The 15,291-nt window shown below is 44.3% G+C and overlaps 1 protein-coding gene across 1 annotated transcript in view; it reads left to right on the top strand.

Annotated features, from left to right (window-relative positions):
• The window catches only part of CSMD1 (CUB and Sushi multiple domains 1), a 1,485,257-nt gene that overhangs the window by 1,384,392 nt on the left and 85,574 nt on the right, over positions 1–15,291 (top strand). Inside the window, exons 47-49 of the mRNA XM_036898253.2 lie at positions 3,724–3,912; positions 7,765–7,911; positions 10,944–11,132. Coding sequence (XP_036754148.2) covers positions 3,724–3,912; positions 7,765–7,911; positions 10,944–11,132 — 525 coding nt within the window. The remainder of the gene's footprint in view (positions 1–3,723; positions 3,913–7,764; positions 7,912–10,943; positions 11,133–15,291) is intronic.

The raw sequence follows: 15,291 nt of genomic DNA, 5'->3' as shown, positions 1-15,291 counted from the left end.
ATCAAGTACTTAATCACTTAAGCACTTACTGAATTATAATCTTTCCTCCCGTATGTTTCTGTTACTTGATTTGGCTCAAATGGGGACCAATCCCACCAATAAATTCTTAATGAAAAATTGCATTAGCTTTGAGTCCTACTTTTTCAAAGGTCATGGCCATGCTTTTAGAAGTTGTGCTTTGAAGATTATCACCACTTTTAGGGTGACAACAATCTGTTCATGAAACTGAGCTCTATGTTCAGATGAATATCTAGTTGGGTCCTCAATGTAGAAATAACTGCATTGGGTCTGGAATCGGGTTCCCCAGTGTCACCCAGCAGTCCTCCTGTTCTCTCTAGGCACCAGCTGAGGGACCTACAATTCAGTTTTGTTTGGACCCTTGGAGATGTAGCAGATCTCACAGATTGAGTGCTCCCCACAGCACACAAAACTCAGGAAGCTGGCGCCTGCCTTATCCCGTCCAATGTAAAGGATGGTATCGAGGGCACAGATGAGCACCGGGTGAGGCGGCGCCAAGAGTGGGAGCTGAAACAGGGCCGGCAAGCGCTTGTGTCCCACGGGCCGGGGGCGGACCTCCTTCGGCCGCCGTGGGAGCGTTCACCCACTCAGAAGGGCATCCAGTCTTGCTGTTTGGGAATTTTTATGCTGAATCTCCAGCACCCACCTGGCCACCCTGCCTCACCAGAGGCCCATGGTGTGGGCAGGCCCTGAGGCTCCCTGGGACCCCTCCTACACCACCCCGCTCACCTAGACTTAGCTGTGGTCCCCAAGGCTCCCTGTCACCACAAAGGGACGCCCCAAAAGGGGCTTTTTTCATGTGAAGGAGAGAGAAGCATCTCAAAATCTGAAGAGAATGACAAAGATTTGGAAACAAGAAAGGGCATAGGGTGCCCAGGACAGAGGAGGGCACTCCTTGCATCTTACTTACCCTTAGGGTGGTTAGGGAAGTGGCCTTACGGAACTAGAAGCTTCGATTAGGCCAGACTTTAAGAGGTCTTCAGTGCTGGGTGGCTTCATCCCAGAGACAGTAGGAATCATCAGTGGTTTTTTAAAAACGCATCTGAAATGTTAGAAGCACACTTGCAGTGACCACTAGACCCCATCAGCAGCCGTTGGGCCACGAGCATCCCTGGAAAACCCTGCATGAGAACCGGGCGACGCCGTGCATCTCAGCGCTTGTGACAGGTGCCCACCTGTTTGCGGAGCTCTGCCTTCACGGTGCTCTTGTGCCTGTGGGCGCTTTTAAGAATCAATCTTACTTATAAACCCTAACATTTGACTGCAGGACTTCTGCTGAAGCCTGCAAGATGCATTCAATAATACACTTTGGATTTTAAGTCTCACATCTGATTTCTCTTCAAAAATGAGCCAACGGAGTGACTTCCAGGAGGTTTGGTGACGCAAAGCGCCAGCAGGTGCCTTGAAGTCGCAGTTCCTTCAGGCGGTGTGTGACGGGGGCCCCGGGCAAGGGGGTCCTGGGCCATGCAGTGCACCCAGTGTGCGGTGGCCCCCGCCCTGGGGCCGTCCGCCGGCAGGGGGAAGGGCCGAGGACAGCGGACAGAACTCCGTCCGCTCCCGGAGACGCCGCCGAGGGCATCCTAGAGACAGTGCGTGTGTCCGACTGGGAACAGAAACGGTGCCGGGAGTAGGGCGGGAGCAGCCTCGTGCAGGGGCGCCCAGCAGCTGTGCCCGGGGAGGCCGCCCCTTCATCCCAGACAGCCCGAAGCCCCGGCGCTGCCTAGTGACCCATGCGTGGCGGTGAGAGCCCCGGACCGATGGTCAGGCCACCTGCTGCTCACGTGCCGCCCGCAGAACCAAGAGCCCTGGCCTCTGCTTGTTGGGGACAGGCGGGCGCGAGCCCATGCAGTGCTTTACCTTGAAGGGATGCATTTGCCTCTGTTGGGTCCGACCATGGCCCCCGAGGGGCAGGGTTTTGCCTTCTGGTTAGAGAGGAGCGGAGAGCTAGCTCTGGCCCCCACCGCAAAGTCAAGGCAGGTTCTAAGCACGTTCATGTCTGCGAGGGCATCATGTATTTCACAGAGTGACCTTCTGCCATGACAGAAGAGGACACTCTTTTAACGAAGCTGTTTTAGCCTGTGTTTTGGTTTGAATATTTCCTATATCACTTAACCACTAATTATAATTGCAAATAGTGTTAAAATCTACCTAATATGCATAGTTATTAAAAGAGTTCTATGAAATGTTTCATCTGTGGTGGTCTTATGCCTAAACATTTCCTAAATTTTAAGAGACACCTCAATAAGAACACTAAGGTACCTGAAAGAGTAAAGGGAAAAACTACTTTTTAGTGCTTACATGAACCAAAACATATTACATAATCCTTGCTCACCTGTTTGTCTTTATTTGAAATGTATGTATTAATAATAGTTAATTAATTAAAAGATAAGTAAGACACATTTCCTTTCATAAAAGCTCTTTTTCATGAAGGAAAAGCTGATCATTTAACTTTTTAAAGTAGTTTTGGTGCATTTCTGTTTATTCTTAACTATTACCAATAATAGAAATAATTTTCTGTTGGTAGCTCTGTAAACAAACGATTTCTGGAAGATGATAAAATTAGGAAAGAAAAGCTAAGAAACTGGTGGTTTTCTTTTCTATCTTCAAACCTACACAGAGTAGTTTTATTTTGATTAACATGAAAGTGGTTGAATCAGGAAAAAAGAGAAAGTAGGAAGGAGAAAGTGTGTCAGTGTGTCCACCCTGTCTTCACGATTCATTCATGATCCGTCCATCCGTCAGGCGTCACCCCTCCTGCGGGACATGGGACAGGTGAGTCCAGGGTGGCTCTGAGCACTGGTCTCTCTGACTCAGCTTTTAACAGAGCCCCAAACAGTCAACATCACAAGTTTAAAATGTACTATTCTAAATAAAATTAAAGACATAATCAAAGGCATAAATGAATATAACTCTTCTGTTATTGCGTATGATTCCACAATGCTTTTGTAATGCCACATTGAAAAGGTAAGACCTTGCTTTTTAGTTAAGTTGGGAAAACGGTATTGTGTGATCACACCCCCGTGCACCTGCCCCACACCAGGGCCTGTGGGCCATTCAGTCATAGGTAGTGACTAAGGCGTGAAGTCTGTATGGTGCTGCCAACCATGCCTACGTCAGGGCTCACGAAGGGAGGGTCCACAGGAGCACGTCCCCGCTTCACCGCCTTGTCCAGGTAGAGAGCTTCAGACACAGGCTTTCTTCTTGACTTCGTGGCTCCCAGGGGTGGGGCCAGTGACTTCATCTCTTTGCCCCAAGGCTCGCTCAGAGTTAAATTGGATCTATCTATCTGTCATCTGTCTGTCTGTCTGTATCTGTCCACCTACCCATCTGTCCGTCCATCCATCTCATCTATCTATGCATTGTCCTTCCATCTACCAATCTACCTACCTACCTACCCATCCATCCATCCATCACCTGCCTATCTAATCTCTCTATCTAGCTGTCTGTCTAATATTGCTATGTGCATTTTTTAAAGTTTTATGTATGTATTATTCTCTTTTAAATTACAGGGTGATATTAAATGTTACTGTTATTATTCAGTGCTGTTCCCCTGCTGCGTTTGTATCCTACATTAAACTCGGTCATAGCCCAGTAGGATTGCTCTTTCCTTTTTCTCATTGGCTTGTTCATACCAGGGTAGAAACTGTGCTTCTGAAGCTGGATTCTTTCGTTAAGGAAAATGTTTACTGGTCCTTTTCTCATTAGCACAATGCCCAGCAAATGAAGTCCGCACAGAATCTTCTGGAGTCATCCTCAGCCCAGGTTATCCGGCCAACTATTTTAACTCCCAGACATGCTCGTGGAGCATCAGGGTGGAACCGAACTATAACATCACCATCTTTGTGGATACCTTTCAGAGTGAGAAGCAGTTTGACGCCCTGGAGGTATTTGATGGTAAGGTTTTTAAGTCTTTATCTTCCTTTTACCTACCAGCGGCCTACATGTAATAATATAAGAACACCATTATAATGCTTTTGCAGCACAGAAAAGAACTTGAATATGTGCTTGAGTTGAATTCTGTGTCCCCAAAACAGAAGATGGGTCGCATGCACTCTCAGAGGCCAGTTGTCTGTAGAACACTGACACACTTTGTTAGTGGTTCAGGGAGCCCTGAAAGGTGCTGAGCTTCCTGCAAGCATTATTCACTCTTCAGCCTGCGGGGTTAGAGTGGACCTCAAACAGCTTTCTCTCGAAATTGTATATTGATTCAGAAGATATTTTAGGAAATTTAAGAGGCCTGAAGGTACTTTAATCAGTTAAATAATTATTTTAGAATACATACATAAAGAAAACAGTTCACAGAAATTGCTAGGTGATAAATGCTACTGGAGTCTTTAATGTACAGTTTTTTTTAGATATAGGACAATACACTTAACAAATGCTAATACTGTTTTCAATACAAGTCATTCATTTTTATACAATTCGAATGAAGTTTTTAGTATATCAGTGCTTTGCTTAAAGGTGGTATATGTGGCTGAATTGTCAGTTTGAAATGGAACTAATATTAAAATTTTCCTTTGTATGGCAGCATTATCATGTCCCAGAAAACTAGACCAAGATACAATTATGATTTTCATGATAACAGGGTTTTCACATGTTTTGGTGGGTTTGCCATTGAGTTCAGATAAATAATTCACTGAATAAAAATTCCTATAATTAATTTTATGTGTGATTTTATGCCTTTTACTGACTTGCTGAATCATAACAGTCAAATTGCTTATATGAATAGAAACCCAAAAATCAATTTATGTATTTGCAAAGATGAACTACTATGTTGGGAATTAAGCTTACATAGAAGCAGAGGCCTGAGGAACGATTTTTTCATATTCGTAGGTTTGGGTTTTTTTAAGTGTATGTTAAGCAGATATGCTACGGAAGTCAGTCCTCTCAGACTTCAGGATGGGGAGAAGTAATTGATTAGCCAAGTGCAAAAACTGTCTTAGGTCAATGAAGAATCAGTTGAACTCAATTCTGAGGCCAATTAAGATTCATAAAAAAATTAAATGGGTGAGCAACCAACACCAGGGTCTTATGTGCCCATGTGTGTGTGTGTGTGTGTGTGTGTGTGTGTGTGTGTGTGCATATTCCTGTACCTCCTGTATATAATTAAATGTATTTACATAATTATTTTAAATGTATGCAAGGCCCTTTGCTCACCTCCCTTGAACTGGACTTCAGCGGGCAGTGCTGTTCCCTGTTCTCACTTCAGGAGCGAATCATTACCAGTAGTGATGCCCAAGCCCTTCCAGTTGGATCCAGAAGAACAGATGGATTGTGTGCGTTATAGACCACAGGGAGGTAGATAACAGGCAAAATCAAAGCAGTTACAGTCAGAATTATCAGATTTATGACTAGACTTGATCTAGTCTCAAAGATTTTTCTGTAAAATGAAAGGTCAGAGTTCTGTATGAATAATTGTTTTAAGCGTCGGCACTGTCGTCCCTGGAAATGTCATGTCCATCGTATCTTTTTTTGTAAGGCAGTGGCTCTTTCATACCTCGTGAGTTGACCAGAAAACATATTGGACGCATTGATTTTAAACCTGACTAGCCAGGAGTATGTTGCTCTCTACAGCTCCAGCACTGGGGCGTTCCTCAATTAAAAGTAAAGAAGGAATTTAGGAATTTAGCCATCATAGAACCCGGCTCAGAAAGCTGTCAGAGGAAAGGCTGCGTTGCTCACCTGAACAACGCCCGCCAGTTTCGGTCTCAGCGGCTGCTTCTCTCCACTCAGCCCTGCCACTCACTGCACGTGCCAAGGTCAGAGGTGCAGAGTGACGAAGGGCGGTACCTTTACTCTTGTGTTCAGTCATTAAAAATGACATTTTAAAATTTCATACACTCATGCTAGCTAATTCCCTAGTTTTTTATTTTGGAATGTAATCTTTGTCTTCAGACAGCAGCAAGAAATGGTTCCATGACACACGGCTGCCTTCCCCGCACGGAAATGCGGCCGCCCTTGGATGGGACGTTCCCGGGGCCCTGAGAAGTGGCGTTTCTGCTGCTGCCTCTGGGCTCTCGCTAGAGTGGACAGTGCCTTGACCGTCCTTAATAGGCCAGCTTTTTGTATTTGTGGACTAGCTTATCACAACGCAGCACCACAGACGCGGCGCTTAGACAACAGGAGCTGATCGTCCCCGGGTCCAGGAGGCCGGCCTCCGAGATCACGGTGTGGCCGGGGTGCTCCCTCCCGAGGCCTGCCTCCTGGGCGTGTGCACTCTGCCTTCCCCTGTCCCCTCTGTGAGTGCCCGTGGACAGCGTGCCCATCAGAACAGAGCAGGGCCCCCCCCTGGTGGCCTCATTCTGCCCAGTTGTCTCTTCAAAGATCCTGCCCCCGTATATAGTCAGTCCTTCAGCGTAGGGGTTTGTAGGGAGTGGGGGCGATTCAGTCCATGCCAGATTGATGTGGAAACATCCCTAGAACATCTCTGATGGCAAGTCGTGGTTTGTCAGTCTCACCGTGAGTAAAAACTCTGCAGTCAAGTCTCAGGGATGGGTGGCACTGAGGCTGGTAAAATCCATAATGCCTGTGGAGCGAGAGCCATGTGCTGCCACTCATAACCTGTTCCCTGGGGGCGGGCTGTGTGCCACGGGAAGGCCACGATGGCTCCGAGCAAGAGTGTTGAGGCCATAGAAGCTGGAGTCATGGATGAGCTGCCTGGGGTATGAACGCAGCCCCTGCACCCAGTGCAGCTATTTCTCTCAACAAGTCACGACCAGTTACAGGGATGACGGCAGTGTTGGCTGGCTGTACTCTGCCCTTGCTTTTATTAAGTGCGTCAGTTGTGAAGTCCATTGCTCCATGTAATGAATTTAGGATTTTGTCAAATTTGCCTCAGGCTCTGTTTTTTTAAAGAACCAAGGAGCACAGATAAAACGGGGCTTCCGCCCCTACGCAGCCCCCCAGGTGCCCTCCCAGAGGGATGGGCATGTCTGGGGGAGTTCGGTGTCTCCTGCTTGGGCGTGTTTTATAGTTCGTCATCTGTCTGCTATCTACCATCATCATCTACCTACATGTGCACTCAGGCGCATGCACATACACACAACTTTGTATATTGTACTTTTGAATTCTTACACAACTGCTGTCATGTTTACCGGCAGATGCATTTCTCCTGTTGTCAATAAGCTGTTCTAAGAATCACCTGTGCTGACACGTGTCTGTCTAGGTCATTAATCCTACATGCTATATACAATTTATTTTCCTGGCACTTACAGTTCTTTTTTAAAACTCCAAACTACAAGTTAGGAAATAAATTTCACCATAAAAAACAGTGCTGGGATAAACATTTTGCTGTATAACACCCCTTGTACACATGGACTGGAGTTCACAGAAAAGTAATTAAGCCCCAGTTTTATTGGCTGATAGCAAATTGCTGTCCACAGTGATTTTACTAACTATTCATCCACCAGTATTGCATGAACCGTTCCACTTCCCTTACCCATACAATGTTGTTAATAATAATGATAATAAAAATTCCATTTTTTCAATTATTGCTGTTTCACAGGTAAGGTAAATTTGGTTTATGCACTGTGTGTTCATAGAGTTTACATCTGGAATTATTTTGGGTGGCTACTTTTTTTTTATCAGAGAAAATATTTTTCCTTTATTACTCATTTGGCACTCTTAGCGTGCTTTAGAAATAAATAACTTTTGTGCATTGACATCGAATTTAATCAAAAGCTAGTAGTCTGCATTATGTAGGTGCTGACTCATATCTGAACGTTTTTTCTTTTCTGTTTTATTTAGGTTCTTCTGGCCAAAGCCCTCTGTTAGTGGTCTTAAGTGGGAACCATACTGAACAATCAAATTTCACAAGCAAGAGTAACCAGTTGTATCTCCGTTGGTCCACTGATCATGCAACCAGTAAAAAGGGATTCAAGATTCGTTATGCAGGTTAGTAAGTGAGGTTTGGGTTTAATATAAAAGTGTTTTCATGCAAGTGATCTGCATTAAATAAAAATGTTAGGTAGAGACTTATAATAAAACCTCACTTTCTGAAGATGAATAATTAGCTTCAGTAGAAATCATGTGATGGGAAATTACCCTGAGTGAGATCCCTAAACTACATTTGGGAAGATCAACTATTTGTTTATTAATATTTCTAAAAGCCTATTCTTAAAATGATAAACCATTGAATTGCATACCATGGAAAGTAAGACATTTCCCAAAAGGCAAAGCAATGGAATGTAAATTAACTAAAAAATATATTTAAATGTTAAGGAAACACACAGGAAGAGATAATCATATTGCTATTCATTTTATAAGTAGTAGTAATCTTTATATTAATCATATATCTTATTGATAGATTCTTTATATATGCAGATTATATATATGTTTATATATACACACACATAAACACATTCAAAACTTACCGTTTATATATCTACATGTATATATCATTTCCCTATCAACATTAAAATTCTGTCCTTTCCCCATATGTTTTAGTCATTCTCTGCCAGCAGGTGTTTATGTTGATGAACCCAGTCTGTGCTTCTACGACAGGTACTAGCCCCCATGTGCCTCTGTCCCCGTGGCCAGCCCCTCACAGAAAGTCTGTACTGCCTTACAGAAGCAGCAGACAATTTAAATTCCTCAGACACTTTAATCACTAAGGAAGAAAACCCAAACTTTTCCCTACATCTCACTCCACAATATGCATGGTAACAAGTTTGGGATGCATTTCCCCAAGGAAGATGTGCGCCGCGCGTGTATCGCGGGGCCGTGGCTGGCGGAGCAGGCTTGGCACCGGCCGCTCCTCGCTGTGGGGCGGGGCCACAGCTGCCCCTTCTCCAGACCTTCCACACGCTTCCTCCTGGCACAGTGACCCTGGGCGGTCAGCCAGGTGCCCGATTACATTCATACCTCCCCCGAACGGAGCACTTTGGTTCATCCAAAACTTGTAAGATTCAGCGTAGAACAGTCGGTCACGGAGAGTGGCATGGCCAGCCACGCAATGAATGAAGAGTTTCTTACAACACTTAATGGGTTTTAACTTAATAAAAACTATCCCTTTTTTCTAAACAATCCTGACATGGTACTTCAGAAGATCACCCAGCTCAGAATATTCTGTGAGGGTGCTCCTCACAGGGGCGTGGTTGACGGCCAAGGTCAGACACACAGACAGTGCTTCTGCACCAGGCAGTGACAGGAAACCTTCAAAAGCTGCTTCTGCGTTTATTTCTCAGGAACACCCAGCATTAAGCATGCACAAGGGTGTGTGTGTGCTTGTGTGTGGACCCCATGGGGAAGCAGGACACTTAAAGCTACTTCTTTCAAAAGGAACCATGAGTTTCGAGTATTTCATAACTTTATTGTTTTAATTCATCTAAAGGGAATTCAGAGAATTTTATGCTACAGTGAAACTGGTCTTGCCAGAATAAATTGAGTTTCTCTCTCTCAATATGTAAATAAGATGCAGAGCCTCTTAGCCATCAAAATGTTATATTCTGTGTAGGTAAGATCACATGATTTTAGCAAATGCCTGTCTCTAATTTTAAAAAGCATCCCTTCAAAGGCAAAGATTAAAGCTATTGTGACATTTTTATTGAGAAATGTAGCACATTTTCTACAGAAATCTTATTCACATCCCTTATGTTAAAAAGAAGAGTAATGTCTACATCTACAATTCACAAGACCCACATCACAAAATTGATAAGAAAAATGCAATGGCCTTAATTACAAAATGTATATTCTTCTGTTTTCTCCATTTTAATGATTTTCTTCTTAGTGTTGAGATTTACTTAGTTTCAGATATGGAGCCCTGAGCAGCACCTCACCATTCTTATTCTAGTGATCAATACACTTATTTAAGTAGGTAACTAGCCTTGGGCGGAGGAGTGGGGGGCTCAGTATGGTCCCTCCATGGGCTTCTTTACAGTATTCTTGTCAAATAGTCAAGAGTCTGTCTTCACGTTAACTAGCACGTCCAGGTCATCTCAACCTCAGAATAAGAGACTTGACCCTTGGCTCTGGATTCCTGGATGCTTTTTGTTTTGTTTTGTTTTTTTAGACTCTTTTTTTTTTTTCAGAGAAGTTTAAGGTTTACAGCAAAATTGAGAGAAAGGTACAGAGAGTTCCCATAAAGCCCCCGCCACCACACACACTGTCTCCTCTGCAGCCAGCATTCCGCATGCTCAGCCTCCCTGTTATCCACGTCCCCCCAGATGGATGTTTGTCACAGTGACGGGCCTGCCCGGACACGTCCCCATTGCCCAGAGCCCACCGCCTACATCAGGGCCGCTCGGTGCTGCACATCCTGGGGACTCAGACAGATGTGTGATGATGTGTGTCCCCCATCAGTGTCACACAGAGCGGGCTCACTGCCCTGACACCCTCTGGGCACCCCCTGTGCCCCTACCAACTTCTGATTTACTGTCCCCATAGTTGGACCTCTTCCAGGATGTCACAGAGTTGGTGTCACACAGCGTCTGGCCTCCACACCAGCTGCTGTCACTCACTGATGTGCATTTAAGGCTCCCCTGTGTCCTTCATGGCCTGACAGCTCATTTCTTTGTAGTGCTAATATTCCCTTGTGTGGATGGACCACAACTTATTTATCCATCATCTACTGAGGGGCATGTGGGCTGCTTCAAGTCCCAGCAATTATGAATAAGGCTGCTGTAAACATCTGTGTGCAGGTTTTGTGGGGACATGTTTCCAGTTCCTCTGGGTAAATACCAAGGAGCATGACTGCAAGAACGGTAGGTACGACTGTGTTGAGTCCTGTGGAAACCACCACACCGTCCTCCAAAGTGGTGGTGCCATCCGCATCCCTAGCAGCAGGAGGGACAGTCCCTGCACATTTACATATTGGTGCTAACTTCCCACTGTGTAAACAGTTGGACTGTTTGATTGACAATCTCGCCAAGGGAAATGCAGCAATCCTCTATTTGTTTGTTTATTCCTGTGTGTGTGTGTGCCTGTAGCACCTTACTGCAGCCTGACCCACACCCCGAAGCACGGCGGTGCTGTAAACAGGACCACGGGAGCCGTGGGGAGTCAAGTGCATTATTTCTGCAAGCCCGGGTATCGCATGGTCGGCCTCAGCAATGCGACCTGCACACGGAATCCAGCGGGGATGTATCGCTGGGACTCCCTCACTCCCCTCTGCCAAGGTAAAAAATGTGGTTTTTCATCCCCAAACTGGAATTCAATATATTATTCTTATTTTAATGACACTGAAAATTACTGAAGCAGAGAAGGGATGAAAGATAAGGAACAATTGAATGTGGGTTTTATAAAAGTACAAATTAAACTTCCCACTGACCCTGCAAACATTTCTGACATTTACACTCAGCGTGATTTAGCTTTACAGCCTGGATTCAGAGGCTGGTCGGGCACTCACCACATGCGGGGCGCAGTCATTCTAAAACCTACTTGTATTTCATTTTGAAGTAAAATATGTGTTATCTGATTTAGACTCTAAATAATTTTTCTGGACATTTTTATGAATTTAAAGAAATTACTAGAACTCATTTTCCTTATTTTAAATTAAAAACTCATTCTTTGAGCTGTATGCCATGTATTTCATTTTCTTTTTGGTCATTTAAATCCAATGTTTGTTAAAGTTGATTTCAATATTTCATGCCTTCTTTTTGCATTTTATCTTTCATATGCATAAAATCTGGTTTTCAAATAAGGCATTTTAACTTGAAGACTTTGAAATCATGAAATTTTCATAATTTTATCTTACTGAGATTTATATTCATAATGAAATATGTTGGTTTTTGAAAGCTAATTATGATTTATGAATGGAGCCTCATACTAGTTTCCCTTTCTCTTTTTTCATTAGATAATAGATTTTCTGGTATTGCCCTATGAGACAAAATAGATATTTATTATACTTATGTGTCTTTAACCATAATAAGTTAGCTTGCATTATTAAGTTCCACCTTCAGAAATTCTTCTTTAGTATAAGACAAACATAAAAATGCAATAAGTTTGTTTCATTAGAAATGATGACCTCTTTTCTTTAAAAAAAGAAATGCCTCTCATTTTCGTTCAGTGTTCTATTACTCTGTGATGTAAAATCTGTTGCTCAGAGAGTAACCCGTGGACTATGTGTCATCAGCATTGGGGGCAGAACGCCAGTGACAAGCGATGACCTAAACAGCAGGCTGACCAGGGAGGGGGATGAGGAAAGCATTTGACCTGTGGTGGCTGAGTGGCACAGTACAGCCAAAGGGAGGTGCCTTCAAGGCTGGAGTCTCCCAAAGACCCTGGGGGGAGACCCTCACGCCACGAGGTGACAGGCCGATGCGGGTCCATCTTCCTGATAGTTCGTGGTTCTCAGAATCACTAAGTCAGTGGAGAAATGGCTGCTTCATCAGTGAGTGGTGGAAAGGAGTCAGGGAGTGTGTACAGTATGTTAGTGAATGGACCCAGAAACAGAAAGAGTGCACTAGAAACCAGGTCCTCTGAAATCTTTCGGTTTTGGCCGAGGAATGTGAGTGATGTCAGTGCCTGTCTTTGTGTTGCACACAAGAAGCTGTGACACGCAGATGGGGGACAGAGGCACAGGGCACAGACACACAGTTTAACACACTTCCTCTTCACTGTTCTACTCACAGGGCCTCCGCATGGTCTTGTTCTTTCTTCATAAAGTTTGACTTGTAAAACCTAGAGGACTAAAAATAGAGTAGTTTCGTTCACTCACTTTAACGTATTTGAAACTGAGGCACATAAAAGTGACTTACTAATCATCACAAAAATGTTGGCCTAGAATCCAGATCGTCTTCCAGCCTCTTCAGTGTTTGAATCAAATTGCTTCTTGCTGAACAGAAATTCTACCTAAAACAAAATCTCACAGACCCCAGTTCTGGAAGTCATCTGTACTTTAGGTATTTAAATTCATTTACTGTGGAAAAGTTATTTTAGTCCACTCTTAGGACATAGAATCTGAAGGCCACTGAGACAGGATCAAAAATCTTAAACAGATTAAGCTTCTGTAATATATACTGGCAATTTATACCCTTAAAGGTTTTAGTTATGACTAAAGACTCATGAGAGTTGATTTAACTGCATTTAAGATAAAATATAATGTGTAATTGCTACAGTATTTTCTAAAGGGAAATTTGATGTGTTTAGCACTAATTACTCATTCTCCTTTCATCACCAATAGAATGCAGAACTTTCACGTAATGTAAATACTCACTAGCTTACAGAAAGCCGTTGGCCTCGTGTGACACAGCCCAGCAGGGGCTCTGTGGGCTTCCCGTTCCTCTGCGAACACTAATCATTTACCCCGCGTGATGTATTAGACCAGAAGGGGTGTCCTGTCAGGTCACAGATGTGCTGAGTGTGTGTATGTGCTGGGCTGTAGGGAACAACATTAGAGAGATTCGCTCCTTCCCTTCAAAAGACTCCCAGTCTAACCATGAAACAAGAACTACAAATCACGGCAACTGTCATCATGGACAGCATGGCCCAGAGTGAGCAGTTCACACCAGGCTACGTGTCACTGGCTCCGCATCCTCCTTCAGGTACAAGCGGAACCTTCCAGGCGAATGCCTCTGTGTATATGGTCAGAGAAGGTTTATCAAAAATTGTAATTCAAAAAGGTTTTTAGGCTAACTTTGGAAATATTTTAAAAATAAGACACTGATTAGCATCTACTTATTGCTATTTTCCTTCTGTGTTAAAATGACAAATATTAAGGGAAAGTTATTTTCTATTTGGTTATTGGTATCTTTATAATTTAAATTTACAATGGTAATTTATATTCTATTAAGAGAAATTCTCATTTTCATTTCTAAGATAATTGAGGGTAATTTCAGAGTTTTATTTAAACAAGTGTTTTTTGTCCAAAGAGTTAGTGGCTCCTGAATTGCTGACAGTTCATAATTGTAGGATATGAGGTTAGAGATCGGATGCACTCTTTCCTGAAAATGCTTGGAACTCTATAAGGAAAAAACAGTTTTCAGCAGCTTCGGTTCAGTGCAGGTAACACCACCTGCTCAAGTGAGCATGGAAGTCTTTCGTGATTTTATTTTTCCTTGAATACCACATTTACATTATATTATCAAACCGGGAAATGAGAACTTATAGGGATAAAGATACAAGTTTTTAACCTGTGAAACCTATGGATGCCAAACACATTATTATAAAAATTAAAGTAGGTATAGTTCCGTTGTCATGGAGAGGGTGTGCTCTGTACCGTCCTCGACACACTCACTTGCATGTCCTTCACGTAGAGAAGTGACGTTAACCGCATGTCCGTGTTTGTAGATTAGGGTTGTGCTTGTAGTTGTAAAACCTAATGCAGGCATTAAGGACCATGCACCTGTCTCATTCCATCTCAAACATCTCAGATTAGGCGTCACAGGGAACAAGACACATGCCTGATTCTTATGAACCAATAACTGCAATCCAGCGTGACGTGAGCGAGGGGGTGCAGGAGGTCAGGGGCACGCCCCGCCCACTGCGGGCGCCCGAGCTGGGGTCTGAGGGGGAAGGTGTGATGGGCGGCGTTGTGGAGCAGCCCGCAGGGCCCGTCGTGGAAGGCCCTAATGGCAGGTGTGTGTGGCTCGTGCACCCTCTCCTGTGGTTGACGTCAGTCTGTCGAAGAGCAAAGATACATGCCACAGCCGCCTTGCAGAAACATGGATCTCTTAGCAGTGTGGTGGGTGACTGGGCAGAACGTGCCAGAAGAGAGGCGACCTTAGAAGCTGTGGGGTGTGTGTTGGAGCCATGAGGACGACCCCGATAAACTCAGTGGGAAAAGGTTTGTGAAAAAACACATAGTGAAAACGTTCGGGAAAGGAAGTCAGCAGGCTCTCGTGGCAGCGTGAGGAGGGTTGGGAAGAGAGGGGGGTCTGGGCTGGCAGGCACGCCGGGCCTCGGCATCTGGGAGTCGGGTGGTAGCCCTCACTGGGACGCGCACTGGGTGAGGAGGAGCAGCCGGCGGGGTCGCGGGACAGGCCGCCGTGCAGGCCCCTCTGGCCAGGCCGGATCCGGCAGAGCGTCTGGGGCTCCGAGAAGATAGTTTTTTAAGTGATCAGTGAGGAAGACATAGTTGAAGTCAGTTCAAGGCGCCGAGTACATCTGTGTTTGTCATGAGGAGAGATGTGACTGTGTAGGTCTATAGGGATCAAATCAGGTAAATACACTTGTAAATAAACAAATGCGATCTGCACAATAATTTTCAAACTAAATAGCTCTCCCCCAAACAGCTAATACCTGAGACCTTTGATAGCAGATCATATCTGGTCAAAACCAGCTGTAAATCCTGGGATCTATCCTACTGAAGTTCTTTGAGATAATTGGGGGTTTAAT

This window comes from Manis pentadactyla, chromosome 7 (genome assembly GCF_030020395.1).
Source record: "Manis pentadactyla isolate mManPen7 chromosome 7, mManPen7.hap1, whole genome shotgun sequence".
NCBI classification, from domain to species: Eukaryota; Metazoa; Chordata; class Mammalia; order Pholidota; family Manidae; genus Manis; species Manis pentadactyla.
The sequence above is the reverse complement of the archived record's forward strand: the minus strand, read 5'-3'. Positions and strand labels throughout refer to the sequence as shown.